The 26,866-nt window shown below is 36.5% G+C and overlaps 1 protein-coding gene across 2 annotated transcripts in view; it reads left to right on the top strand.

Annotated features, from left to right (window-relative positions):
• LARS2 (leucyl-tRNA synthetase 2, mitochondrial) overlaps positions 1–26,866 on the top strand; it is an 87,528-nt gene that overhangs the window by 6,552 nt on the left and 54,110 nt on the right. Inside the window, exons 4-7 of one of the 2 annotated variants that reach the window (XM_065051765.1) lie at positions 7,659–7,750; positions 12,387–12,447; positions 20,800–20,889; positions 25,237–25,380. In XM_065051765.1, coding sequence (XP_064907837.1) covers positions 7,659–7,750; positions 12,387–12,447; positions 20,800–20,889; positions 25,237–25,380 — 387 coding nt within the window. The remainder of the gene's footprint in view (positions 1–7,658; positions 7,751–12,386; positions 12,448–20,799; positions 20,890–25,236; positions 25,381–26,866) is intronic. The other variant, XM_065051766.1, reaches the window with a different exon arrangement.

Here is a 26,866-nt window from a genome sequence, read left to right as displayed (position 1 = left end):
GAACATACCATGCACTGAATATGTGCTGCTGCTTTACAGAAATGCATTGTCATGCTTTTAAAATTACAGAAAAAAGAAATAGCTACCTTAGACTTTAAATGAGGAAAACCCCCCACAAACAATGTCTAATGTAACACTAATGTTTCCTAAGTCTTCTGAATGACCAGAACTTAGATCTCACTAAAAAAAAAAAAAAAAAGCCAACAGTGTTCTTGAAAGGACTTTTAATTCTTGCTTGATGTTAAGACCACTGGAGATGTCATTTCAGGACATAGCTCATCTCTCATCAATAACAGTGGAGATATCTGCTAAAATTCTGTTCAGAAAGATGAAAACCTGCTGCTTCTTGTACTAGCTAAAATAAAGTGAAAATAATTGTCTACATCCAGTAGGATGCTGCAGGTGTTAGTTTTTGAATACAAGGAAAGTAACCACCTTTAACAGAAACCTTTGGAGAAAACGAAAAGTTAATATAATTGCAATGAAATACAAGAGCCACTGTGAAAGCATGTTTTTATTTCCACAGTTGCCTATTTTATCCAGAAAAGTTTTGAAAGTCTTTTTAAAGTTTTTAAATCTTGCATTTCAGCTTATTTTTACATTACATGTAAAAAATTACTTTGAAGTATGTTAGACTGCCTGTAGAACATGCTGAATTTCTATGAATATGTGTATCTTCTGTTGTGTTAACCACTTTGAACATCTATTTATGGCTAAAGGTGGGCAGCCGAATAATTTCACCTTCGTGTACTATTAAGAGACATTAAAGATTTCTCAAATGATTTTCTGTGTATGTCAGACTAAGAACTGTTGTGTTGCTGATGTACATTAACTTGCTGGAACTTATATTTACCTTAAAAAACCCTTTTCTTGATTCCTCATGCAAATTTCTTCATCACTTAGAATAAAAGTCTTTATAATTGATTTTCTCCTCGCAACTAATTTATCAGCCTCTAGATATTTTCCCTGCCCATTGTCACAGTTGTCTAATCTGTTGAAGATTTCTTTATAATGATGGTTATAGGCTGTGACATGGTTATGTCTTCTTATAGATAAGATTTAATATACCAAATAATTTTTTTCCCCTTTGTATTCAGGGAATTACTGGAATTCTTCAGTACATAAAAGCAAAGAATGCTTTCGAAACAAAAAATATTACTATGCATGATTTTGAAGTTGTTCTATTTTTTTTCTGGATATTCAGCTTAAATAGTGCATGTTTGAATGTCATAAAACTGTGCTAGAAGCAGGTTGAAAGTGTTTGTAAGGCAACGAGGAGTGATGGGCTGTTACCATGAAAAAGGCAAAAATGTTCAGGGAGAACTTTAGACTAAAATTTATATTTGTTGTCTAATAAGCAATGAGGGAAAGTATCAGAGAAAGTATATGTGGTTGAGTAAGAAAGTAATGTATGTTGAATAAGGTAGAGATGTTTTTCTTAGAAAATGCCTTCATGAGAAAATAGTAAATTAGTTTCATATTGATTTGATCTGAACAGGCAAGAATTTGATTCTTTGTTGTAATACTTAAATAAGGATAAACTTGAATGCTTTTACAGAGGGATTAGAGCTCCTTTAGTCAATTGGAACCATTCTTTGGAATGCATTCATGTAATTTCTTCATATTGGAGGTAGTTTGAAATCTTAACAGTGAAAGTGTAAAATCAATTGGATGCTCATTTTTGTTTTTCTAAACTGGGACGTTAGTATTTCATTTTTTATGGCTGCATAGGATCTGATTTAGTTTCAATTAAAATGTTCTAGAAAGGTAATATGCACTGAAATCTACTGATACTTGCCAGAAACCTTTATTTCACCAGCATTTTAAGTCGGAAAATAAATATGGTTTGCTATTTTTCCCCCCCTCTCTGTTTTTGGAAGAAATACTGCTTTAGCATAAAGCTGTAGATGATATTGGTGACTAATGACAGTGAAAACGGGCAATCGAACAGATTACCTAATGAGCAGCAGCCTTTTCTGTGATACATGACTGGCTGAGCGTTTATTAAATGATGTGCATGGGCAGGATTTGACGCAAGTGCAACCACAGTAAGCAGTTACTTTTTCAGTGTTGTGGTGAGTGATCAGCTTAGCGGAGTTTTCACTAGGGGGTGCATGAAGGTGTGTATTGCAGTACAGTGGGGATCACCAGAGTTGCATTGATCATTGTCTTGTTCCAACACCCCTCAAGTGCCTGCGGGCAGTGCGTGGGAAACAAGCTCTTTCATGCACTTGGATTAGGTTGCTGGGTAAATGATTTGTAGAGTACATCTGTTGTAAGATAACTTGTTTACGTTCTAGTTACTGAAGATGAAGTTTGAAGACTCTGCGTGGGAACTGTAAATGATATAGATTACTTCGCATGAATGCAGTGAGCTAGTCTCTTTCCCAAATGTGTTAAGGAGAATATTTTTCTTGAAGTGCAATTAAAACATTTTTTATGCAGGTAGGGTTCTAGTCACAAATTTTATTACAAGCATATTTCTTTAAAAATGCTATGAAAAAGTAATTTATATATTTTAAATTACAAATTTGTATCTATTATTAAACCAACCCAGAACCATTTTGTGCTGTTTCTGGTTGCTTTTTTCTCCATGAATTTACATGTATGTTGTGAATTCAAATGTCATAGTTTTGAAATAAGTTAAGATATTTCTTATTCATTATTTGAGAGTGCCATGGACATATTATAGAGATATTAATGATAATTTTCACCATGGCAGATTTCCAGTCTGCTGCTGCTCAGGAAAAAATTATTTACCACTGCTTTACCATACTGTTATTATCATGTCTTTGATAAATTCTGAAGTGGATAATTTGTGCCTCTCATAGGACTGAGAATAATTCCCATAGCAATCAGTAAACAGAGAGTGATTCAGTTCAATAGTTCCTGTGACATCTTTTTAATAAAATTTTGAATTGAAATTGATATCACAGTGAAGCTGTCATATGTGTGAGTTGTGCAGAAATGAGAATCATCATTGGACAATTCAGGATGAAATTCCTGCACACTAGGATCAGATTTCTTAATTTCTACTTAAAATGCTTCTGATAGATGGGACTGGAATATAATCAGTGATATTTCCACAATATCCTCAACTGACTTAAAGAGTGTTTTCATTTTATCTAGAACATTTTTTTTAATTTGATATATTTTCATTAATTGTTTTTCCGTTCAGCAGTGAATCTTAATGCTCTTGAAATTCAAAAAATTAATTACATTGAAGAAAGGCAAGTTTAATTAAAACTTTATAATTGAATTCATCAGTAGGATAAATTATTTCAATACAGTTCCATTTTCCGATCGTCATTAGCTGCTAGTCTCTACCTATTTTTGTGTGAGGCTGTTATGCCCTTTTGCCAGGTTATTTTCTGTGGTATGAACTAACTGGGAAGTATTACAAGTACCCTATGTGAATCGAATCTTATTTAAATTTAGTTTTCCAGCTAGAAGTACCAAAGGTGTTAATGAGCTCACTCTGATTTTGAAAGAAAAGGAGAAAACGAGATATTATTTTAAATGCAATTATGTTAGACAAGAATGCATACGATTAAGGAGAAGATACACCTTTGTTTTCTGAATGTTGTGGTAGTGTGTGGACATAGAATGATTTTTCATATTTTGTGTCTTGTGAGAGCAAGAAATACATGAGAGTGTTTCATAAGCAGAGTTATGTTTTCATAGAAATCTGTATGGGTCGATTATTTTTTAATTTGAAAGTGCCTTATCAGAATGCTAATATTGCAGTATTCTGTTGCAGAGGAGCACTGAAATAGTCCTTGCTAGAATATACACACTAGTAAAAATTCATTATTTTAATCTGTTTCCAGGTGTGCGTTGTCTGTTTGGGTTTTTTTAGGTGGTGGTGGTGGTGGTGATATTTAGCTGTTGTGTAATGGTGTTTATTGTCTTATACACTTAAAACACAATCTAGCTACATTCAGCTGGAGGTCTTGTATTTAAAATGTGTTGTATCTGTAATCTGTCAATTTAAAATTGAGATTTTCAGTGCGTTCAGTCTAATTGTAGGCAGCCAGTGGAAGAAGCAGCCATCCCTTACTTTCCCCTCTGCAACCCCCTGTTCTTACTATCTCATTTGTGTGTTGTTACACGGTTGTGAGATCGAGTGCAAGGAGGATGACAGAAAGTTGCTGCTGGGGCCAGGGGTGTTTTCTGGCACCTGGAGCTCGCAACCATGGATGACCCATTTTATCAGCATTTTGGGATTAGTTCATGTTGAGCATGTCATGGGACTATAACCAGAACAGGAATGTGGAATTTGCTGTATTGATTCAAATCACTAGTCTGTCAGCAAGCCTTTTCATTTTCATTTTTGATTGTCTTCTCTTATCACACACTCTCTGAGATAAATACATTTATTTACAGGCATTTTTGACAGTGATTCTGCCATCTTTCTTAAAATGTAGAATGCATTGATCTGGATGTAAGAAAGATCCATCAGCACCCTGGCCATAGTTTTGAGACATACTGAGCCCATCAGCAGAGCAAACAAGTTCTTTCTTTCTGTACAAACTCTAAGGAAAATTCAGAGAATTGTCTGTCCTAGTTATATTGACGGAGGCAGAGAACCGAGTGTTATGAGATCATTGTCAGCTTTGTGTTATATAGTACCTGCTGATCTCGCCTACTGATGTCAGTGTGATGGGCTGATTGTTGCGACAGTGAATAGATGAAAATCCTCTGAAAGGAAGAGGTGAGATCTCAGAAATTAATATATGGGGTTACTGTGTCTTCCTCTGCTTCATCCCACAGTTGCATTAAGAGCTCCAGCCATTGTTAAGGACAGATTTTTTGACCATGCTGTGAAATGATTCTTACACTGATGCTAATATGAAATCAGAGTCTTTGGGATCTAAAATGTTTCAAGATGCAGCTGTTTTCCTTTTTAATAATCTGCTTGTGAAAAGGTGGCTCAGTGTGGTAGCTACCAAGCACTTAATTCCCCACACACTTAATAAATGATTTCCTTGCAACTTCATGTTCCTGTGCAAAACGTGGTATGTTGAGTGATAAAAAATGCCAGTCTTTCATAGCTGATCCTGCCAGATCATGTGAACTTCTGAGGATCTTAAGCCCTCTGTCTTCAAGGCTAACCTAGTAGTTTTAACCAGCAAGCGTTACCTGTCTACTTCATGGTGAAGATCAGAAACACACAGCTGCCTTTTGCGGTAGAGAAATAAAAGAGACAATAAACTTGAAATCATTTTCTAAACCACTCTGCATGTTAGATTCATCTCTATAGCAACTACATAAATAGATCTATCCTGGAGATTAATTTGAGCATATTTTTAATGCCCCTTTAAATTCAGGTTTCTGATTGAAACTTGAATTAGTGTATTTCTTCAGCCCTTTAACTTGAGGGATGCTATTGGCGGTTAAATTGAACTGTCTTTTGAATGTGATAAGTGAATACACTGTATGATATTTTTAATGTACATGCTAGAATTGGGAAGATCTGTATAAGCAGATAACTCCTGCTAGCGCTGATGGTACAGTTATAAAATGTCTGCACATCAACTGTCTGGAGCATCACTCAGCCCTTTTGGGGAGCCTGTAGCCAGTAGTGAAGCTGTTCTTCCAACATCCTTTTGCTCGTGAGCGTGAGGAATGAGATTGTGCCTTGTGCCTTGCTTTTGGCTGCAGGAGATCTTCAGAAGCCAAATTTTACAAAAATCAATCAAGAGTAGCTTTTTTAATCTCAATGTGCATCAGCCTGTAGGAAAACAAGGTATTCGTAGGGATGCAAGTGTAGGGCATTTGTCCAAACAAACAGGGTTTAAATAAGAGAAAATATGTATTATATGTGAAAAAAACAATCTGGTTTATTTCGTCATTTCTGTCCAGAAACGGGTGGTCAGCAATAGTAGTGGTCAAAAGAGCTGAGCTGCAGAAACTAATATTTTAGTGTGTCCTTAAAAAATTCTGTTGAGATTTGTATTTTATGTAGAGTTTACCTACCTTTTATCTCTTTTACACCAATAGTTCTGATTACTGTTGGGGCGAGAAGGAGAAGGGTTTGGGAGAGGTGTGCTTCAAAGAGGTGTTGACAAGCGTTTTACATTCGAAATGAGATTTTCCGTGTAACACTTATAATGTGAGGAAGTGGGGAGTTAGGAAATCTGACTCATATTTTCTGAAACTGTGATACAAGGAACAATAATCTCTCTTGATTACAGGGAAAATTTTAACACAGCATAGCATTCCGATTTCTAGTAGATTTATACATAAAAAATGGGCAGTACATGGACCCTTCCTGTACTGGCTTGAATTACAGTTGACCAGAGGTTAATACCTTTGGTTTTGTTGCTGTATCAGCAGAGTAATAATATGCATCAGGTTTAGTTTCAGATCACTATTGAAAACAAGAATATTGAGGAGTGACATCTGTTAAATTCTGTGGGTTTTTTACACTGATTTGGTGCCTAGGGCACCTTTATAAACCTGTCTGTAAAATATTTTTTATTAAATAATCCATTGAAGACAGAGGATTGGAAGGTTGTGGCAGCGAAGAATAAAAATATTTCAAACCAGTGATATAAGTAGCTCTTGTGCTTCAGAAACAAACAGATTTTTTTGCATGGAGATAGTTTATGTATTTAGTAGTTTATATGTTTATGTGTTTAGCATTGCTGGACTTGCTTTTTTATTGCTTGTTTGCTTACCTGCCGCTAGAGAACAAATGCTTTATATTTTTAGGGGTAAAACTGTTGATTTCTTACAATCTGTAAAACATTTACTCAATTATGCTGTTGTTAAACTTGTGTAATTTTAATCATAGTCATTGAATGTATAGCACATTTGTAAGAAATGGCATTGGTTTCATCAGGTATCCAATATACAAGTGTGTTTAAAGGTAGCATCTTGAGTACTGGCCTTTTTTTCCCTGGTTATTAAACAGTTTTAATGAATACTTACTGTATTGCTTGATTATTTTTCTAAGTCATTTGCACATTAATAGAAAAGATATATATCTGTTTCAATATAAATTATCTATTATATTTTGTAGTAAACATTTTTTCCATCTTTATTTCTTTGTGGTCATGAAATACGATTTGTCAGTCTGCGGTCTGTATTTACAAAAGGTATTTTTAAAAAAATGTGACTAAAATAATTTTCTCCATTCATTTAATCTGCTGGATTTAAGGTTATCATAGGGTATTTTTTTTCTTCAACAAAAAAAGAAAAAAAAAAGTAGGCTACACATCAGGTACAGTTATAAATCCATTGGTTCAATTAGTTTTGCTTGCTTTTTTCTTCTCCTTCTTTAGGATGAATATTTGATTCTGTTTGGTGGTAGCATCAGCCACTAATTTTGACCACCACACAGATTTACAAAGGATTGAGTTTTATTGTTGTCAACTGGGAACTGGTTGTGAGGATTTATTACATAAAACTTTAACCTCCCTCTAATATTGCATTGTAGATCACCGGTGTGCTTCATATCCATCTTGTAAACCAGGCATAGCTGTAGTGGGCATGTTTTGAAGAGGTTCAATTCAGACAAAGCAAATGCTTAAATACAAACCACCATTTATTATTTGGATGCAAACCACTGTTCATTATTTAGAGGCTTGTGTGCGTTGCTGATGCCATTCCAGAAAGTTGCATAATATTGTGTTTTTTGTTTTTGCTGGCAGGTGATAAATCCAATGGGATGGGATGCATTTGGTTTACCAGCAGAAAATGCTGCCGTTGAACATGGGCTTCACCCTGCAAGCTGGACACAAAGGTAGTTTTTAATGAATTTAAGTAATATGACATTCCCTCTGTGAATACCTGTACTGTGGTCTCCTAAACCAACAAAAATGGAGCAAAACCAGCATAGAAGAAAGATGGTACAGAAAGAACCAGGATTATTTGCTAGTGTTTGATGGGACTATGCAGATGACTGAGTGTTGAAAAACAAATGGATCAGGATGATTTTCAAGGTTTTCATCTCAATTACTTTTAACTTGTAAAAAGATAGAGTGACATTTCCCAAACACCCAAATCAATGAGTAAGAAATAAGTCAGAATTTCCTTATAGGAATTTAAATCTTAGTATAGAACACACAGATGAAAATTATGAGCTATGTGGTTAGATTTACTAGCAGATGTCAGTAGCATGACAGACAAAGAAGACAGGTTTTTTCGTTTGAGACCAGGTCTTGGAAAGTGATAAGCAGCCATTATTGCTGATGATTTCTGTGAAAGTTTTGGGCTTTAAATCTCAGAATTGGGTGTTATGTTCCCCTAATAGTCTTAGAAATGATTAGAAAGTTATATAAGTAAACTTTAATTTCTATAAATGACTCAGAAACAAATCTTCTTAAGTGAAGCTGTTTGTTGTGCTTTGGGTGCAGTAATCTAGCTGTGATATCTTTTCAGACTTTAATATGTTTCCTTCTTTGGTAATACTGGTTCTTTTTTTCCATGCTTCTGGTCCCATGTTAAGATAGTTGATACTCTTCCAGCTAAAATATGATGACAACTGATTTCACTTAGGGAGAATGCATGAGTGCACTGCACACAAATTCTGAGTTAGTTATACTAATTTTTAAAAGATTTCTTTCATGTATGGTTTAGATGAGAATATGTGTGAGAACCAGTCACCATCAAAACACAAAAACCTGGTTTTGTTCTCTTCTGAGTTTGAAACATCACTGTGCAGTGTGTTGTGGGCTATCAATTACATTGTAGGATGGTCAGTAAATCGATGATTTCTGTCTTCCTTCAGTAATCCTGCTGGAGCTCAGCTGTAAAACAAATCTCTGTATCTGTTTTATGTGACTGCCTCAGTTTTAACTCTGTTATCTTGATGGAAAATTCACCACATAGAGGGTTACTGTGATCCTTACCTACATGATAAATGAGGACAAAGAAGTGAAGGTTGTAGTTTTGAGATGAGGCTGACGTTAAGTACTTTTGACTACAAAAGGGTCAGTATTTCCCCCTCCTCTTTACTATGTGGTCCCTCCTCACCTACTGTACTAGAATTGACACCAGTAGAACATCTTGTTGCACTGACCCAGCGTGCTAACTTAGAAGAAAGCAGTTCTGCCAGCTGGCTGAGTTGAATTGTCTCAACAGAAAAGGAGTGAGCACATGGCGCAGAGAGACTGTGTCATAGCAAAGGGCTGTATTAGCTCAGCCCGTCTCATCTAAGCTGTTTGTCGGGACCATATCAAAAAGCATGTAGCAGGGCGCAGCCTGAGCTGATTCTCTTCTGCTTCTGTCTGTGCTCTCCTGTTTTTCTCTTTTCTTGTAAAAAGGTGCATGTTGTTGCATACACTTAAAGCAGTTCATCTGGTAATTACAAGATGTTTTACACTGGAAGAAAATTTTGCTTTGAAAATTTTGTTAGTCTTGAAAAGAGTGATCATCTAGTTTTTAGAGTTAAATAATAATATCATAACGACAAACAGACAAGTTAGCACATCATCATTGAGATTTATTATAATGACAGCCAAATAGGAGAATTATTTACCTACCCAAATTTTTGGATCATGCTAAGGAAAGCAGGTGGTTTATCATACCAGCAGTTTAAATTCTGACCACTGACATAATTGTTGTCTCCTGTTTTCTCCACTGCCCCTGTCCTGAATGTTTCTCATGCCTGCAGCAGGGATGACTGAACTGAACATGAAGCTGTGGTGGTGTGATAGCAACCTGATGTGTTTTAGTCATCCCTGGAGCACAGTCAGCCACCCATGTAAAAGCGGGCACACTGTAAGCATTTCAACTTAGTTGGTGCGGGAGTGAACAACCAAATTTCAGGGCATCACAATTTTCTGAATAGGTGATGTAGAATGAGCTCCAATTGACTATTACATCTTACATCCTCAAAGTTAGGAAAAAAAACATAAAATGAACTGAAGACAGTGTTACTTATACAAAGCACACAGAAATGTTAGTAGGAATTAGTATAGTGGAAGAAGCTTTATAAAAATACACTCAAATTTGAAATTTTTTTTATTGGTACAGTTCATGTTGAGTGGGACTAATAAAAGCAGTATTACCGCAAGAATGGCTTCTCCCAGTGGAAGCTGTTAGTCCCTAGGAGAATTGAGATTAATTTCCTGGTTTACCCATACTGATGTGGCCCTGCTTACAGGCCTTTTCTAGTATATCTGGGGCTCTGCAGCTGTTACTACGGGATACTTACCAGGTGGACAGATGATGGTAAAGCAGTGGATGTGGTCTATCTTGATTTCAGTAAAGCATGTGACACAGTCTCCCACAGCATCCTTGCAGCTAAACTGAGAAAGTGTGGTCTGGATGATCAGGTTGTGAGGTGGACTGTGAACTGGCTGAAGAAGCCAGAGAGTTGTGGTCAATGGGGCGGAGTCTAGCTGGAGGCTTGTATCTAGTGGAGTGCCTCAGGGGTCGATACTGGGACCAGTACTATTCAACATATTCATCAGTGACTTGGATGAGGGAATAGGGTGCACTGTCAGCAAGTTTGCTGATGACACCAAACTGGGAGGAGTGGCTGACACCAGAAGGCTGTGCTGCCATCCAGTGAGACCTGGACAGGCTGGAGAGTTGGGCAGGTAAAAATTTAATGAAATATAACAAGGGAAAGTGTAGAGTCTTGCATCTAGGCAGGAGCAACCCCAGGTTCCAGTATAAGTTGGGGAACAACCTGTTGGAGAACAGTGTAGGGAAAAGGGACGTTGGGGTCCTGGTGGACAGCAGGATGACCGTGAGCCAGTACTGTGCCCTTGTGGCCAGGAAGGCCAATGGCATCCTGGGGTGTATTAGAAGGGGGGTGGTTAGTATGTTGAGAGAGGTTCTCCTTCCCCTCTACTCTACCCTGGTGAGACCACATCTGGAATATTGTGTCCACTTCTGGGCCCCTCAGTTCAAGAAGGACAGGGAACTGCTGGAGAGAGTCCAGCGCAGAGCCACGAAGATGAGGAAGGGAGTGGAGCATTTCTCTTATGAGGAAAGGCTGAGGGAGCTGGGTCTCTTTAGCCTGGAGAAGAGAAGACTGAGGGGTGACCTCATTAATGTTTATAAATATTTAAAGGGTGAGTGTCATGAGGATGGAGCCAGGCTCTTTTTGGTGACAGCCAATGATAGGACAAGGGGCAATGGGTATGAACTGGAACACCGGAGGTTCCACTTAAATATGAGAAGAAGCTTCTTCACAGTGAGGGTGACAGAGCGCTGGAACAGGCTGCCCAGGGAGGTTGTGGAGTCTCCTACTCTGGAGATATTCAAAACCCACCTGGATGCCTTCCTGTGTAACCTCATCTGGGTGTTCCTGCTCCGGTGGGGGGATTGTACTAGATGATCTTTCAAGGTCCCTTCCGATCCCTAACATTCTGTGAGTCTGTGTGGTTCTGTGATACTTGCATTACACATTATTCAGCAGTGCAAGCTTGTTCTGGGTCAGAATTAAATGCTTGGTTTCATGGCTGTCAAATTAACCACTGTGGGAGGATAGATGATACTTTATCTGACATAATGCATTTTAGTAGGAAGTTTAAAGTCCATAAGAAATTCCAAGCAATGTTAAGGTATATGAATGAATCCACACTGGGTTACTAGTTAATATTATGTAGTTGTGAGTATTTTTGTAAATGGTATTTAGTACATTTTCAAACTAAAGCTTTGCTGTGTATTCTGATCTGTCTTATTTTACATTTGGAATATAACCCATCTGGGGCAAGGTCTAGTCCTACAGTCTGACAGTCGACTTCAGTTTATCTATGGCTCTGCTACCACCAGAAGTTTAGGGGTTCCTTGTCACCTCTCAATAGATATGTCTCCCACCACCTCCTTTGTGTTGGTTCAGCTGCTTTTGCAACCACAATATTGATGTAATCAGCCTGTTGATCAGAGGGAAGCAAGAAAACTGGTAGGGGATTTTTGGAGAAGTTTTTATAGGGCATGTCTTCAGTTGAATGGGTGAACTGACTCAACTCATCCTATAGCCACACAATCACTAGAACCAAAGCAAAATACAGCCAGGATGTCATTACCTAGATAGAGCAGGATTAAACTGATTGTGGAAGTGAATACTAGTGTATTGTGAAGATTTGAGAGTGCCCTTTTACTCAACTGCAATTAAGGTAATTAAAAATAATGAGAAGTGATACTCCAGAAATGTTTCTCTCAAAATGCAGTGCCATATTTGCCTTTCAGTTATGTCCAAATCAAGAGAAGAAAAATCATTGTCTTGTACACACAGCCATTGAAATGGAACCAGAATGCACTAGGGACTTTTAAAATTATTATATTTCTGACAGTTCCTTGAGTTAGTGAGATAAGCAGAAGTTAAACTTTAAACACTATTATGATTTCTCACTACTTTATAAGCACCTGATTTTAAATATAATCACATGATATAAATACTTTTTATTTTTTATTTTTTGCAGTAATATTCAACACATGAGGGAACAGTTTGATGCACTAGGTCTGTCTTTTACGTGGGAAAGGGTAAGATTTTCTTTTTTAAGGGATGCTGCTTTATTGTGTTATAGAACATAGAAAAACATGGAATTTCACCATTTTATTACAAAATATATAGAAGTCTTTGAAAGCAACCAGTTTCAGTTGTTAACCTGTAAACACTTGAAAAAAAGTGGAAAATTGAGCTTCTCAAGCTTCTTATCAAAATTCTCTTATTTTTGAGATACTATCATGATCTGATAATCTTAAGGTTTAGGAGAATATTTCTTTGAAGTAATTTCCATTTTGCATTCAGTTTTTTCCTCTGCTTTTTTGGCTCTTTCAAAGTAGCAATTTTCTGTGTTAGAAGTTAGGCAGTCATCCAAATAGATATTTATGAAGCAGCATGCCTTTTTATTAAGGTATATGTGTTTTGAGGAGTGCTTTTTTCAATGTGTACATTTTTATGATATACTCAAAGGTTTAAAGCTAGTAACTTGAAAGAGTGGCTTGGTTATGTTATTCTAAATTTGAAGCATAAGCCCACATTTTCATATGTGTTAATATCATGGTTGTTTTGGAAAACAGAAATTTTATCTGAAACACTGATGCCTGAGAATCACGTGTTCACCTTAAAAACCTTACCAACATAATCAGACATAAGCTAATGTCATTTTCAAGATAAAAAAGGCATTAATTTTTGAAGCAACTGTAAGGCTATTGCATTTACCAGTGAATCAAAGTCAGTCACTACCTTTATATTCTCAGCAATAACACTTGCTTATCACCTTAATATGAAGCTGAATAGAGTGATGGAGATGCTAATCTTGGATTTTTATAGCAGTATTGTTGATCTGAAAAGGAAAAGGATTCATTTTCTGGCAGTCTGAGACCTGCCATCTGTTTTCTTTAATCTTGAAGGTGAAGTTGTTTATTTGTATGTCTTATATCTAAAAATCATATTTTGTTGTGTCATATATATGCCAAGATTTTCAGTATAAGCCTTTTTAGAAAGATTTTTGTTTTCTTGGTAGCCAAAAAGTTGCTCTGAAAAGAAAAAGTTTGTTGTGGAAGGTTTACTGTACACATTTTTGACAATTATTTTCTTATATTGAAAACTGTTAGTGTCTCAGAGATTTTCTGCGTGTGTAACCCACAGCAGTACTTCAAACAGTGAAATCATATGACTAGATTGTATTATGGAACACACCAGAGCTGAATGTTGCAGAGGACCTTTCAAGAAAATTGAGAAAATTCACTTCTATATATGGTCTTTTGTTTAACCCTTCCATTCTGAAGAAGGGATGGAGAACTGGCAGTACTGAAAACTATGGCAGGAAGTATAAGTGTGCAGGGGAAAGTAATTCCTCATCTCTGTGCCTGTTACTTGAGGCTTACCTTTACTTTTCTAGTAAACCATGTTTTGGTTAATGAATACTTGTGGAAAGGACTTTGATGCTGTACAACTAAGTTAATTTGAACATCTGCTTAATTAAAATAATTTAGAATGCTCTAGGGGCACTGAGTTTCTGGTTTTGAAAGTTAAGATTTTTAAAACAACTGAAAAGTGTTCCTTTAAACACGATGAATTTTGGAATTTTCACTTCTTAGCTTATTAGTTTTTGTTTTACCTAGAAGGTTTGCCTTATTAACTGGAGTAATAGTGACCTGAATGGTCACCATTAGAAATAGGTATGTTTATTCATCGCAAAAAATTGTATGACGCCTGAAGGATATCTGTATTACATGATATCCAAATGGATGGATCCTTGAGCTAGCTGTGAAAGAACCCCCTTTGGAAGCAGCATTGCTGAGCTGTGGCAGGTGTATTTTCCAGTCTGGTAGAGGCTGTTCCTCTGCGAGGCTGAAGAGTCTTGGGCAGAGCATCTCACGCCTCAGCTGCGTCGCTGCTGGGCTGGCTCAGGCGTCTTTGCACAGTGATGCACCGCACTGTGCGGGTACTTGCCTTGAAAGCGAGCTCTTTGGCATCAGCAATATATTTTTTTTTAATTATTCTGTACTTGTGTGGCACTAAATCAGTGGCTTATGAAATACTGTGGCAATGCAAACAAACCCACTAGTGTCAGTCCTATGTAAAATGCAAGAAATACACTTTTTACATGGGCTAGTCTAATTAACCAAGACTATTGTACAAAACAGGAGTTTGTTTTTAATTTCATTTCATTGGTGTTTCTTAAATGCGCTGCTTCATTGTGCTAGAGCATAATTCCTAGCAAATATGTACTGGAAGCAACCCATTCCTGTACCTGAGATCCCTATTTTAGTGTGCAGTGAATTGCCTTTTTAAAGTGCAAACCTTTTATGTTAACTGTCTCTGTCCTCTGTGGCCAGCTTAGAATATATGCCGAGATGTTATGAAGGAAACTTAAGTAAATTTTACCATTTTACAAATGTTAAGGAAAAAAAAAAGGGTGAAATCAATAAAAAGTACATTTGAACACCTTGTTCACGTAGCTGTGCTGAAGAAGCTGACTGCTTATAAAGTCACGTCTGGTGTTCAAAAAAGTCCTGTCCAGGAATATGAAGACTAGTTGTAGTTTCATTGCTTGCTAAAATTATTATGAACAAATCCCAGTGCACCTGAGATACTAGAAGTTTCCTTTTATTCATCTGGGTTTTTTTCATTGTTCCCTCTGTCTTACAAATAAAAATGCAACAGTGTTTTTATGTTGTAGCAGTCAGTGAAATTACTTAACCAGTAAGGTAGCACAGATAAGGCATTATTAAAAGCTAATTAGGTTATTTCAGAAAGCGAGTTTACAAAGACACTTGAAAATTATTCTCCTAAACAGAAAATGTAAGCAAACTAAAAATGAAATTAAATACATAAAATAGCTCTGTAAGTACTTTGCTTTAGAGTAGTTTTGAATATTAATAGTGATCTGATATTTTTTCCCTGAAACATGCAGGTATTTTAAGTGCCTCAAGTACTAAATGTTATGTTTTCAAATCGCTTTGAAAATGGTGTGATTTGGGAGAGAGATTTTAAAAAAATAATGAATGAGAGAACATTTCTATTCTGAACATTTATGTTTGTTAGATCCAGGATTGAAAAGCTGCAGTTTGAGGATGGAAGAAATGCCTCTGAAATACATGAAAAACACCTAGAAAATAAAACCCATTTTAGTTATGTTTTGGTTTTAAGATAATAACGATTTAGGCATTCCTGGTGATCAAATTTCTCCAAAATACCATGCCAGACAGCATAGCAAACTGCCCACCACTTACTTAAACATTATTTTCAGGGGAATTAGGCAATCTAATTTTCAAATATTCATAGAATCAGCAACAAGGGATGGAGACCGTATAATATTTTTCTTTTCTTTTGCTCAAGAGTGCCATCAGACTGAATGCATGTTCCCAGCAAGCCATCAGTTCACCACTGTATTATGATATCAATCTGTAACTTTCTTGTAGAAGGTAGCTCATACTGCCAACATTTTTTAGCCTTTTCAGTTCATGCATGCCAAGTAACATAATTTTTTGCCTGAGAGTAATGTTCCCCTTCTGCTCTCTACATTAAAAAGGTGAAATATTTGCTAGATTTTCTTTGTGCAGATATTTTTCTGTTTACTGTGGAAGTTGTCGTTCTTGTGCACTGCCAGAGCATGCATGAAGCTGTAGCAGTAGCTAAAGCATTACCTATTAAATTCTCTTTTTATCCACGTATCACTGATAATCAGGCACCCTACTTGTAATGAAATAAAAAGGAAACTGTTGATACAAGGCTACTTTTTTCCAGGAAAGACATTCAAGCTCCAAAATGTAGGCACTGCATGACGTTTGTATTTGCAGCTAATAAAGCATGAAACTAGGGGCCTTTGAAATACAAATATTCAAATGAATTTAGAAATGTAGCTTGGGCTAGCTCTAACCCTCTCAAAATCAAATAATTATACTTCCAGATGAGGTGATACATGCCCTTTAATACCAAAATAGGCAAATAATAGATATAAGAGTTTTTAATCTTCCCCAAGTAGATTTGGAAAAAATACGTTCAGACTTTTTCTCTTTATTGCCTTTTTAATAAGTATCAAGTGCAACATAGCAGTCTTCAGGCTAGTGTAAGACTGTGCTAGAAATAAAATTATTAGTAATAAACTAGGAAATTCCTTCTCTCTAGTGTAGTTAAATGCTATTCACAAAGCCTCTTGGATCTTACAACAAATGAACACTTTCATGCAGCCCGTAAATGTTACTTTTATTAAGAACAAACAAACAAAACCAACCATGAAAGGAACTTGAAGGTGTAACCTTCTTAAAAAAATGGCACCAACAACACACAGAAACCAGTTTTAGCTTCAGAGCTACATAACAGAAAGTTGTAAGAATGGAACAGATTTATAACAAATGATGAATTATAAAACAAGGCATTTGAAAATTAGTTTTTCCTTTATTAATGACTAAAATCTTCCATCCAGTTTGTTTGTTTGTGGTTTTTTCTTTGTTTTGTTTTGTTTATCCAGGAATTTTTACAGTTGGTTTTTCCATGTTTTTGCTAACTGGAATTTTTTTAATCAGACTTTTTAATAATGAACAGCACTTTAACCTTAAGGTGGACCAGTTGCTTCCCAAGTAGCACTGCTCTCTTATCTAAACTCTAATACCACTATTTAGTCTGTAACTGATAATTTATTTGCAGAAATAACTAAGATATTAACCCCTCCATCGTGCTATTTGTAAGGAACAGATTGCTGTGCTGTGATAAAGGGATTAAGCAGGATAGCTTTTGGTAAGAATAGGCATCTTTCATATACCTTGGCTGTAACTGTATATTTTTAAAAGCAGACCACTTTTAAAGGTCGTTTGTTTTAATTGTTTTAATGAATGTCATTCCTGTAGCAATAAGGAGCAGTAACAGTAACTGATGATGAGGATGCATTACGGTGACAGTGTCAGATAGTCTTTTTAACTAGCAAGCTGACAAAAGAAAAGGGAAAATGCTTGGGGGGGGCGGGGAAGAGAGAGATGCTGTTCCTCTCATTTCGTATTACCTCCTGGAATGCTGGGGTGATGGGTTATCACTGAATCCTTCCCAGACCACTGAAAAGCACACGCAGTGACAGCTGAGCAGAGCATTTCATATTTGTAAAAAGGGTTCTCATTTTTAGCATACATTTTATCTTTGGAGAAAATATGCCAATATCCTGTTTATATATTTTCGCCGAACTGCTTTGTGATGTGTGGTTCTGTATGTGCACTGATATGCTAGTGCTCAGCTCACAAATGAGAAGCAGAAAAGTTACTCTTTTTGACAGGGTGGAAGGGGCTCTATTGTGCTCTTTTGCAAGCCCTTTTATACACCCTTTTCTGTATTTCTGAATTAAGTCGGTTCTGTTAATGCACTGCGAATCTTTGCCATGCTCATGAAGTATAAATAGAAACATTAACATTCACCTTAATTTAAGCATGATAGCAGCCTAATAGAAACTTTTTACCAGACTTCATTTATTTAATCAAGATCAGTAACTTGCATACATGGAAAATTATTTTTCACTGTAAATCTTAATCTACTAAGTGGTAGAAAAGAAAACAAAACACATTTTGAGATTGACAAGAGGTTGCTGGCTTGTCATCAGCATTGGTAGTGATGTAATTTTTCTTTCTTTGTTAATTTCAAATTGTAGAATCCCAGGCTGGAAGGGATCTCAAGTATCATCTGGTCCAACCTTTCTTGGCAAAGCAGGGTCTAGACAAGGTGGCCCAGCGCTCTGTCCAGCTGAATGTTAAAAGTGTCTTCCCTGGGGAGATGATTCCAATCACTGACTGTTCTTATCGTGCAAAATTTCCCTCTGTGCCAAATTGGAATCTCCTCAGAAGTAACTTGTACCCATTGCCCCTCATCTTTTCATGTGACTCCATGTAAACAGGGAGTCTCCATCTTCTTTGTAGCCACCCTTTAAATACTGGAACACGGTGATGAGATCTCCCCTGAGCCTTCTTTTCTCAAGGCTGAACAAACCCAGTTCCCTCAGCTTTTCCTCATATGGCAACTTCCCAATCCTTGGATCATCTTTGTGGCTGTTCTCTGGACCCTCTCCAGCATGTTCGCATCTTTTTTTGCACAGCAGGGACCAAAACTGAACATAGTAATCCAGGTGTGACCGGGCAAGCACTGAGTAGATGTCGCTTCAAACCTTCGTGGTTATAAAGTTAAATAATGAGCTTGAGTGGTCTTTTTGAAGCTAAATGAACACAAAATACATTTTCTTCAGTGATAACAGTCAGCTGCATTTCTTTCTAAAAAGTGTCAATTTACAACCTGTGAGAGAGAATCTATTCCCAGCAGTTAGCTTGTATCGTGTCCTAAGCCTGCCTGTTTAGACTGAGAAATGTCATCTCTTTTTGTTTCAGTTGACACATATCTGCTGTTCGGGACCAGTAGGACAAATCTCAGTCCATTTTACTATTTTTATTTGACAACTCACTCCATTTGCCTTAAACTGTTTGCCTGTTGGTCACATAATCTTATATTAGACCAAAAAGGATTGTCTCTCCTCTTTTGTGTCTGTCATATTACAGTGATGAAGCTCTGTTGCCTGTAGTGGCATCACACTGGCAGAACTCCACGTTGTGGAGAAGAAGGGACAAGGAAAGAAAGAAAGAAAGAAAGAAAGAGAGAAAAAATAATTAAAAAATGAAATAAATCGATAGTGTTTAGTTGGAGAGATGGAAATCAGACTTTTTATTAAGTGTTTTTTTCCATGCAGTGCACAGGAATTTAATCAAGCAACTGTTTTGCATTACTAAGACTTCACATGCTGTGCTGAAAACTTGCCATTAAATGTCTCCTTCTGGTCTTGAAAGCCTCTTATATGCACTTCTGAGATGTATCTATTCAAAGGTCATATTAATTGTTCAAAGCAATGTTTCAGCACTGGAATATAAAGTCGTAGAAAAAGAATAAGATTTTTATGCTAGAGTCTTTCAGATGTCATTGAAGTAGCAGATGGTATTGCTGATGTTGTGTGTAGTGGAAAGCCTAGATGATAGGAAAGCCTGGGTGAAAGACATTTCACGTTTTGATGTATTTCAGGTAGCTGGGAACTATTTGCAAAAGGAACAAATTTTATCAGGGGTTCACTGTCAACCCTGTAACTGTATAATCATGAAAAGTTCTTGTTGATTTGAAGTTCATGTCGGAGTCATCTTCCACTTCAATAAGTTCAGATGTGGTCCGACAAAGTTTGTAGAAATGTGCAAGTTAAACAGGAAAGCAGCTGAGGAGGGAAATTGAATCTGTTTATTGTTACACATTTATGTTGTAATTAGAGCTTTAATACTGAATTACACAGTTTTCACTTTGGCCAGACTTTATGTGACTGAAGTGTATGTGTATTTATTGTGCCTGTAAAACACGATGTTCATGTAGAGAAAATTGAGTAATCATGTAATCCTGTAGTCCTCTACATATTGAAATGTTTATTTGAAATGCAGATTTATTTTTTTTTAAGAACAAACATGTAAAATATGGAACTTTGTAAGCAGGTGATAAGTTGTTTTTAATTATTAGAGTCCACTAAAAACTTTTAAAATGTTTACAAGTTTCAAAAAATGATCCACTATATTGTTATCTGCTGTTCTCCTAACTCCCATTCCCTGTTCTTATGTTGTTTATTTTTATCTATCTGTATTTCCTTCTCAACAGTCCCCCATTTGTGACTTCTTTCACAACTCTTTTTCTCCACACATTAACCCAGAGCATTCTCCTACCTTGAGCTGACCTGCCTTTTAAAACAGTTGCTTATTTGACCTTTGATTGCATTATATCCTTTGCAGGTCTTTCCTCATGAAGTTTAGAGTCTTTACCCCATATTCCTTCCTGTCTGCCCCCCACACCCTATCTGCCAACAGCTTTGGTTGCTCAGTGGTGTTGTCCTGTCTGTACATCTCTGCTTCAGCTGTGGGCTCCTCTGGTCTGCCTGCTTCTCAGCAGCCAGCTCCCTGCTGCCTTGCAACACTCAACAGTCTCTGCTCCTGCTTTTCATTGCCGAGCAACAGAGGAAAAGGCAACGTGGCCAAGATGACTTCTTTGATAGAGTTCTGCTTTCTTCTAATTTGGCTCTTTCCCTGGGCAGGCAGCTGTGGTCATTTCCATTCATCTTCTGTTCTTATGTCTATCAGTATTGATTTTTCAGGGCTTTTATAGTCCATGTTAACAGGAAAGCTTTTCTTTGCACATCAAACCCACACAAAGCCCATGTTCTCTGTTTTCGTGTATTGGTGAATATCCCTCATTCTAAACATTACCGAAAATTACATTTATGTTTTCTCTGTGGCATATATTATACATGCCTGAGTTAATTGTTTTAAGTTAAAACACCGTAAGAAAATACTAAGAATAGCTTTAGGAATTTTTATTTTCTTTCATTTCTGCAGGAAATAATGACTTGCTTACCAGAGTACTACAAATGGACCCAATATCTCTTTCTTAAGCTTTTTGAAGCTGGGCTGGTGTATCAAAAAGAGGTAGGTACAAACTTTGACCTTTAATACTTTGCAAGTGCACTAACTCAAGTCACTTGTTATGTCAGTGGCACATTTCTGGATCATCCATTCACATTCATTAAGTGGATGGGTATTTATTGTGCTCTATTGGTCTTAAATCACTGCAAAATGTAATGAACTTTTTCTATAACCAAATTTTATATATAGGTAAATTTTATATGTAACTAACTAACATGAATGGATATTGTAGCAAGTCAAATCAGAAAAGTTTGTTGTCAGTGATTTTCATTGAAGTGCAGGATCAGAATATAGCCGCTATTAGTTTACTTCATAGCTTTAATATAGAATTTTCTTGCTCTTAACTTTCCTCTCATGAAAACATGTAAGATAATGTGATCATGAGGAGTCTCTTCAGCAACAAGATCACTTAACTGTGTAACATAACATAACATAGCATAAGATAGTTGAAGATTATGTGCCTGACCATCCAGTTCCTGGATGCTGTTTGTGATCTCTAAAATACTACAGAAATATTAGATGCTATAGGACTATCACAGCTGCTTTTCTGTTAGAGTACATTAAGAAAATATTGACCTTATCATATATTGTAAATAATGTATATCAGGTATCTGAAAAGGGAAGGATTCAGTTAACTTCTTAAGCAGGAGGTAAAACAAAGATGTTAAGTGAGCATTCCAAAGAACTCTGTATAGCCAGAGCAACGCAGTTCCAAAATACCTGAACGCCTGCACCTAAACAAAGCTGCAATTTAGTGAATGTTTCTAGCTTAAAATGGAAACTAAGATTTCTTAAATATGCTTTGATGTTTCATTTGTATTTTATAGAAACCAGGAAACCCCATAGGATGTAATTAGGGATGAACTCTAATTATTCTCTGAACCCAGAGGAAGAGTTTGATGGTGAAAGGTGGCATTTGGAATGGCAGGGTGTTACTGAGCTGCTTCTGTTTCCAAAGGCAAGATGTATTCAGAGACCTCAAACAGCCAGCAAAAAGATTCAATATTTGATATGTCCTAATATTCTGGGTTTGGGGAGTAGAGGGGTGGTGGGTGGGGAGTGGTTATGATTTTTTTTCCTGTAATTATTTTCTGTATTTGTAATAAATAAATTGAGCCCCTAGCTTTGCCATACAAACTTATTTTTATCTGTAATTTTGCTTGACAAGTGATCCCAGGTGAATCTGAAAAGCACAAGGCTTGTTATTTTGTTAGAAGCAGTAATGATATACAAACCAAATTTTGCATGCAGCATCCCAGTAGTATGGGATCCTGGAGGTGTTTGGGTACCAGTGATTGCATCTGCTTCTCTCTTAGAAGTCAAGGATCAGTTTGAGGACTTAAATCAGCATCTGTCAACCTGTAGGGGATGTAATCTCTGATGGATATAAACCGGTTACTTTTTGGCAGGAAACAGATGGCAGAGATAGCCCATAACCTGGGGTCCTTTCAAACAGTCATGTGTAATTAAAGCATATATTTATCCCATGTCTTCAGCCTACCTGCAGTATATATTGGGCAGTACTTTTGCACAGCTTGAGGTCTCCTGTCTTACAATTTCATTTTGGGTACGAGGAGATGATTCATAGTCTTACAGTGGTGAGAAGAGTAATATAAGTAGAGTGTTAGTCTAGTTAAAGCTCTGTTCCAGGAGTGTGTCTGGCCAGAAATTACCCTGGTAGGGAGACACAGACTCAGTATGTCCTGGAGCTGAAATTAGTGAGAGTTAACAATGTCTGTCTGGGTGCTGCAGCATCCCTAGAGGACATCTTTATTCACAGTAGTAAAATCCTCTTTCTTCTTCCTGCAATACTGATCTAGTTAATGTACTGTAGAGATTATTGACCTGGCCAGTTGTGGGTGTCTTATTTAGATTGAGATTAATTTCTATCTAGACTCTCTTGATTATTTTTATTAGGTATCTGTAGACTGTAGTGGAACTATAGATACCAAATGTGGAGATAGATACTTACACTTAGATACCTGAAGTTAGATGTGATGGGTCCTATCTTAAAAGCATATGATCTACATTGTTGTAGTGAGGAGATCTAACTAATTTGTGGTGTCTATACACTTTTGTGCTGAGCTCTCTTTGTGTAGATGACATTTAGCAGCTTCCTGGGGCCATAGTTTCAGAGGCTGTCATTGTCAAGAAGTTACCTCTGTGAGGTACAAGTAGGAGCTAAGGATTCCGTTTATTATCCACATTCTGGATATTAGTCAAAAGTTTGTGCGAGAAGGAAGAACAAACCGCAACTCGAAAAATTCACAGACAAGAACTTTCAGCTACAGATTTCTTAAATGTATATTTGCTCTGGTTTGCATTCATTATTTGTAACAGGAAGATTTATCTAAATAAATAAAGAATGTTATGCTAAATAATTATACTTACATAGATCAGTTTAGTTACCTTCTGAAATTTTAATAATAAATATGGTCCAATATCATCAAAAGAGAAACAGTATTTTTTATCAACTTTGAGCCATAGCTAATTTAATACAAGCATACACTAATACTGCTTTATGCAGCTGGAATTTTATTGTTTCTTAATATTATCTGACATATCTCTCTCTAACTGTTATTTTTACTTTGTAGTGATGTAGGTTTTTTTCAGAACATTTAAAAGATAATTACTTTAGAGCCAACTTCAAAATGTGTTGTATCATTACTGAAGAAGTTGTGTATTCTGAAAGTTTAGAAAATAGATCTGCAATAGGCGAATATATTGATTGCTTTTATTTTCCCAGTGAATTTTCAGGAGCCTTTTAGAAAAACCAGTGTGGTGTTATTGGTTGGTAACAAATAAAAGGTAGGCAAACAAAAAACATTAAATTCCAGTGTCACACTGAATTCACACAAGCTTCATTTGAAAGGGAGTTGTTTTTTATCAAAGAATGACTTTCATTCATTATATACAATAAATGTAGTATAAATCAATGTAGGTAATCAGAATTTGTCCATGCACACAGACATACCACACACTGGTAACAAAACCAGTGTCAGTATTCCTAAGGAAGAAGATCAATGCATCTGCCTTTCTGCTGTCCTCGCTGTAAGATTTGTAAAATGGTTGTGATATTTACTATTTCTAAGAATATATAGCCTATTTAAAACTAAACAACATCAGTTGTTTGGAGAATGGGGCATTTCAGAAGGTGATCAGTGATAGATAAAATGTAAAGTGAGTAATAGGAGGACAGTGATTAGTTTTTAGATTGAGATATTAAGTCCTCCCCATACCTGGAGAATGCATTTCAATTTTTGAAATTATGTTTAATGTTGTTGTGGTTCAACCCAGCTAAACACCACACACAGGCATTTGTTCACTCCCCACCCCTGACAGGCTGAAAAGTCCTGGACTTGGTATAAACATTACTTAGCAACAACCAAAACATCCCTGTATTATCAATGTTTTTCTCATACTGAATCCAAAATGCAGTGCTATACCATCTACTAGGAAGAAAATTAACTCTGTCCCACCTGAACACTACAGAGCTGGAGCTACTGTTTTTTTTCAGTCAGGCTGATTCAACTTTGATTTCGCTTGAATACTAAATAACACTCATAAAATGGATTGCTCTATTGCTCTTTTTCTTTCTGGAATGACTCTCTAGATTCTTTTGTGGACTTATATATTTATGAAAACTGATGAGCTAAATTGTTCAATTCTGGGTGGGAGGGGAGGAATTTTATTTTTTTTTTTTTTTTTTTTACTTTCTCCCCAGTATGTTATGTCTGATATTTCAATTAGCCCCCCAAAAGCAAGGTTTGTAGAGTTGAACACCAACATTTATGTCACTTTAAATCTTCTCTAATGTATATGTGTTGATAAGGAAAAATTATTCCAAAAGCATTTCACACAGTTGACAAGCTATGTGCAGAAATGTCAAGTATTTTACTTGAAATGTAGTTGACTACTGTAATACTTCTTTGTGATTCTGTCCCCCGAAGTTGGAGATCCTTGGTTATCCATGCCCCTCAGTCCGACTCACCGCTTTTGAACATAGTGGTGGACAAGCTTTTAACCATCAGATTGTGTAGTTTGCCGTATAGTCAGTTGGAAGATGTACCTGTTTAATATTATAATAAATGTCAGCCTGTGCAGTTGGCATAATCAATCAAGACAAATGCTCCCAACCACATTCTTCAGGTTTTTGAGTTCTGAGAAGATGAGTATCCAAAACACCTTCAGTAGAGTCCATGTCACTGGTTCAAATGAGTGTCATCAAAATGTAGAAAACTCAGGGGCCCAGGGAATGTTTCTGGGTAATTCTTTTGGTGTCTGAAAAGTAAGATTCTGATTTTGAAATAGCTGCTGAAAATATTTTTTTTTTCCTGAAACTTTTTTTAGGCTTTGGTTAATTGGGATCCAGTGGATCAGACCGTTCTAGCTAACGAACAAGTGGATGACAATGGTTGTTCATGGCGTTCAGGAGCTAAAGTGGAACAGAAATACCTCAAGCAGTGGTTTATCAAAACCACTGCTTATGCAAAGGTATGAGAATACAGTTTTTGGAAACTTTGATAGCACTCAAAAGAGGCAACTTTTCCTCCAGAAATATTCATCAAGCTGAATGTGGTCTTCTATGTATGCATGTTTGTGTAATACATAATAAGATAATAATATACATGATCTATACCTGTGTATGTGTGCATATAAGAAGCTGTTATAGAAGTGAAAAGAAAGACTTTGGGAAGAAGAATTTAAGTATTTGGTGTGGGATTAACATTTGAAGAAATCTAAAAGCATAAATTAGAGGTGAATTAATGAATTCTGCATCATATTTTGAGTGTACAGCTATGCAGTCTTTTGAACTAAAAACTTGTTTGTCTGTCGACCTGTTGGACTAACAAGCATGAGTATAAGCAGTGGAGTACATTCTCTCACCTAGCATTCATTTCAACATGTGTCTGAAATGGACATTCTTTATGATTAACTGTTCTTTACTGAAGATTCATCTGGATCTTCGATTCTACTTCATGTTCTACTGTGTTTGACTATCTCCAACTTTAAAAATATTTTCAAGTTATTTACACATCTTTTTTTGTTATAAGCTCAGATTTTGATTGGGATGGGAGAACTTAGCTTCTATAACTAGGAGTTCTTCAACAAAATTGTACCGGCTTTATGCTCTCTAAAATTAAAGGATAGAATTCCTGTTTTTTTCTGAGTTATTTTTTTTAATTCCATCCAAGTGCTCTGTGTATTTGGACTTCAAATACAGATTGAGAAAATTATTCCAAATAAAATATTAAAAATTCATCTTTGACCCTCCTTCTGAGCCTCAGACTCAGAAAACCAAATTTCCACCATCATCCAGGGAGAAAAATTCCAGGTCTCACTCTAGGTTTCACTCTAGGATAATAAAGAGAAAAACCTTAGATATCACAGAATCACAGAATGTTAGGGATTGGAAGGGACCTCAAAAGATCATCTAGTCCTGTCTCACGCTTTAATTCCTCTTATTTAAAGACAATATTTGAGATACATGTTTTCTGATTTCGCTGCCTGTTCTGACAGTAAGGAGGGAACATTTGCTAGAGCTGAAGGAAAAATTGAGCATGTCTGCATGATCACAAAATGATCACAACCTTCTGAGCTTTTTCTTGGTGCTCTTGTCACCAGATGTCATAATGACCTTTGGGATATTTCAGGGTCTTCCCCAACTCACTGATTCTCTCAGTTTGAGGCTGGAGGTTCAATAGAGTTTCTACCTTTACTAATACACCTTTTGTCTATTGTCTGTTGTTATAGAGGTTATAGGAAATAATGACTGGTATTTCAGGGCTGTATCCATGCTTGCAGCAAATCACTGTTCATTCATCTCCCTCTAAGAGGAGTGAATCAGCCTTGAAGTTTTACTCATGAAGACCAGAAGACAAAACTGAGGAGCTTTTCAGTAACCTTGAAAACACCCTTGACTCATGGTATTATTACGTCTTGGTCAATATCCACCCTTCTCTAGGGAGTAGGATTAATC

The sequence above is a fragment of the Columba livia genome, chromosome 2 (assembly GCF_036013475.1).
Source record: "Columba livia isolate bColLiv1 breed racing homer chromosome 2, bColLiv1.pat.W.v2, whole genome shotgun sequence".
NCBI classification, from domain to species: Eukaryota; Metazoa; Chordata; class Aves; order Columbiformes; family Columbidae; genus Columba; species Columba livia.
The sequence above is the reverse complement of the archived record's forward strand: the minus strand, read 5'-3'. Positions and strand labels throughout refer to the sequence as shown.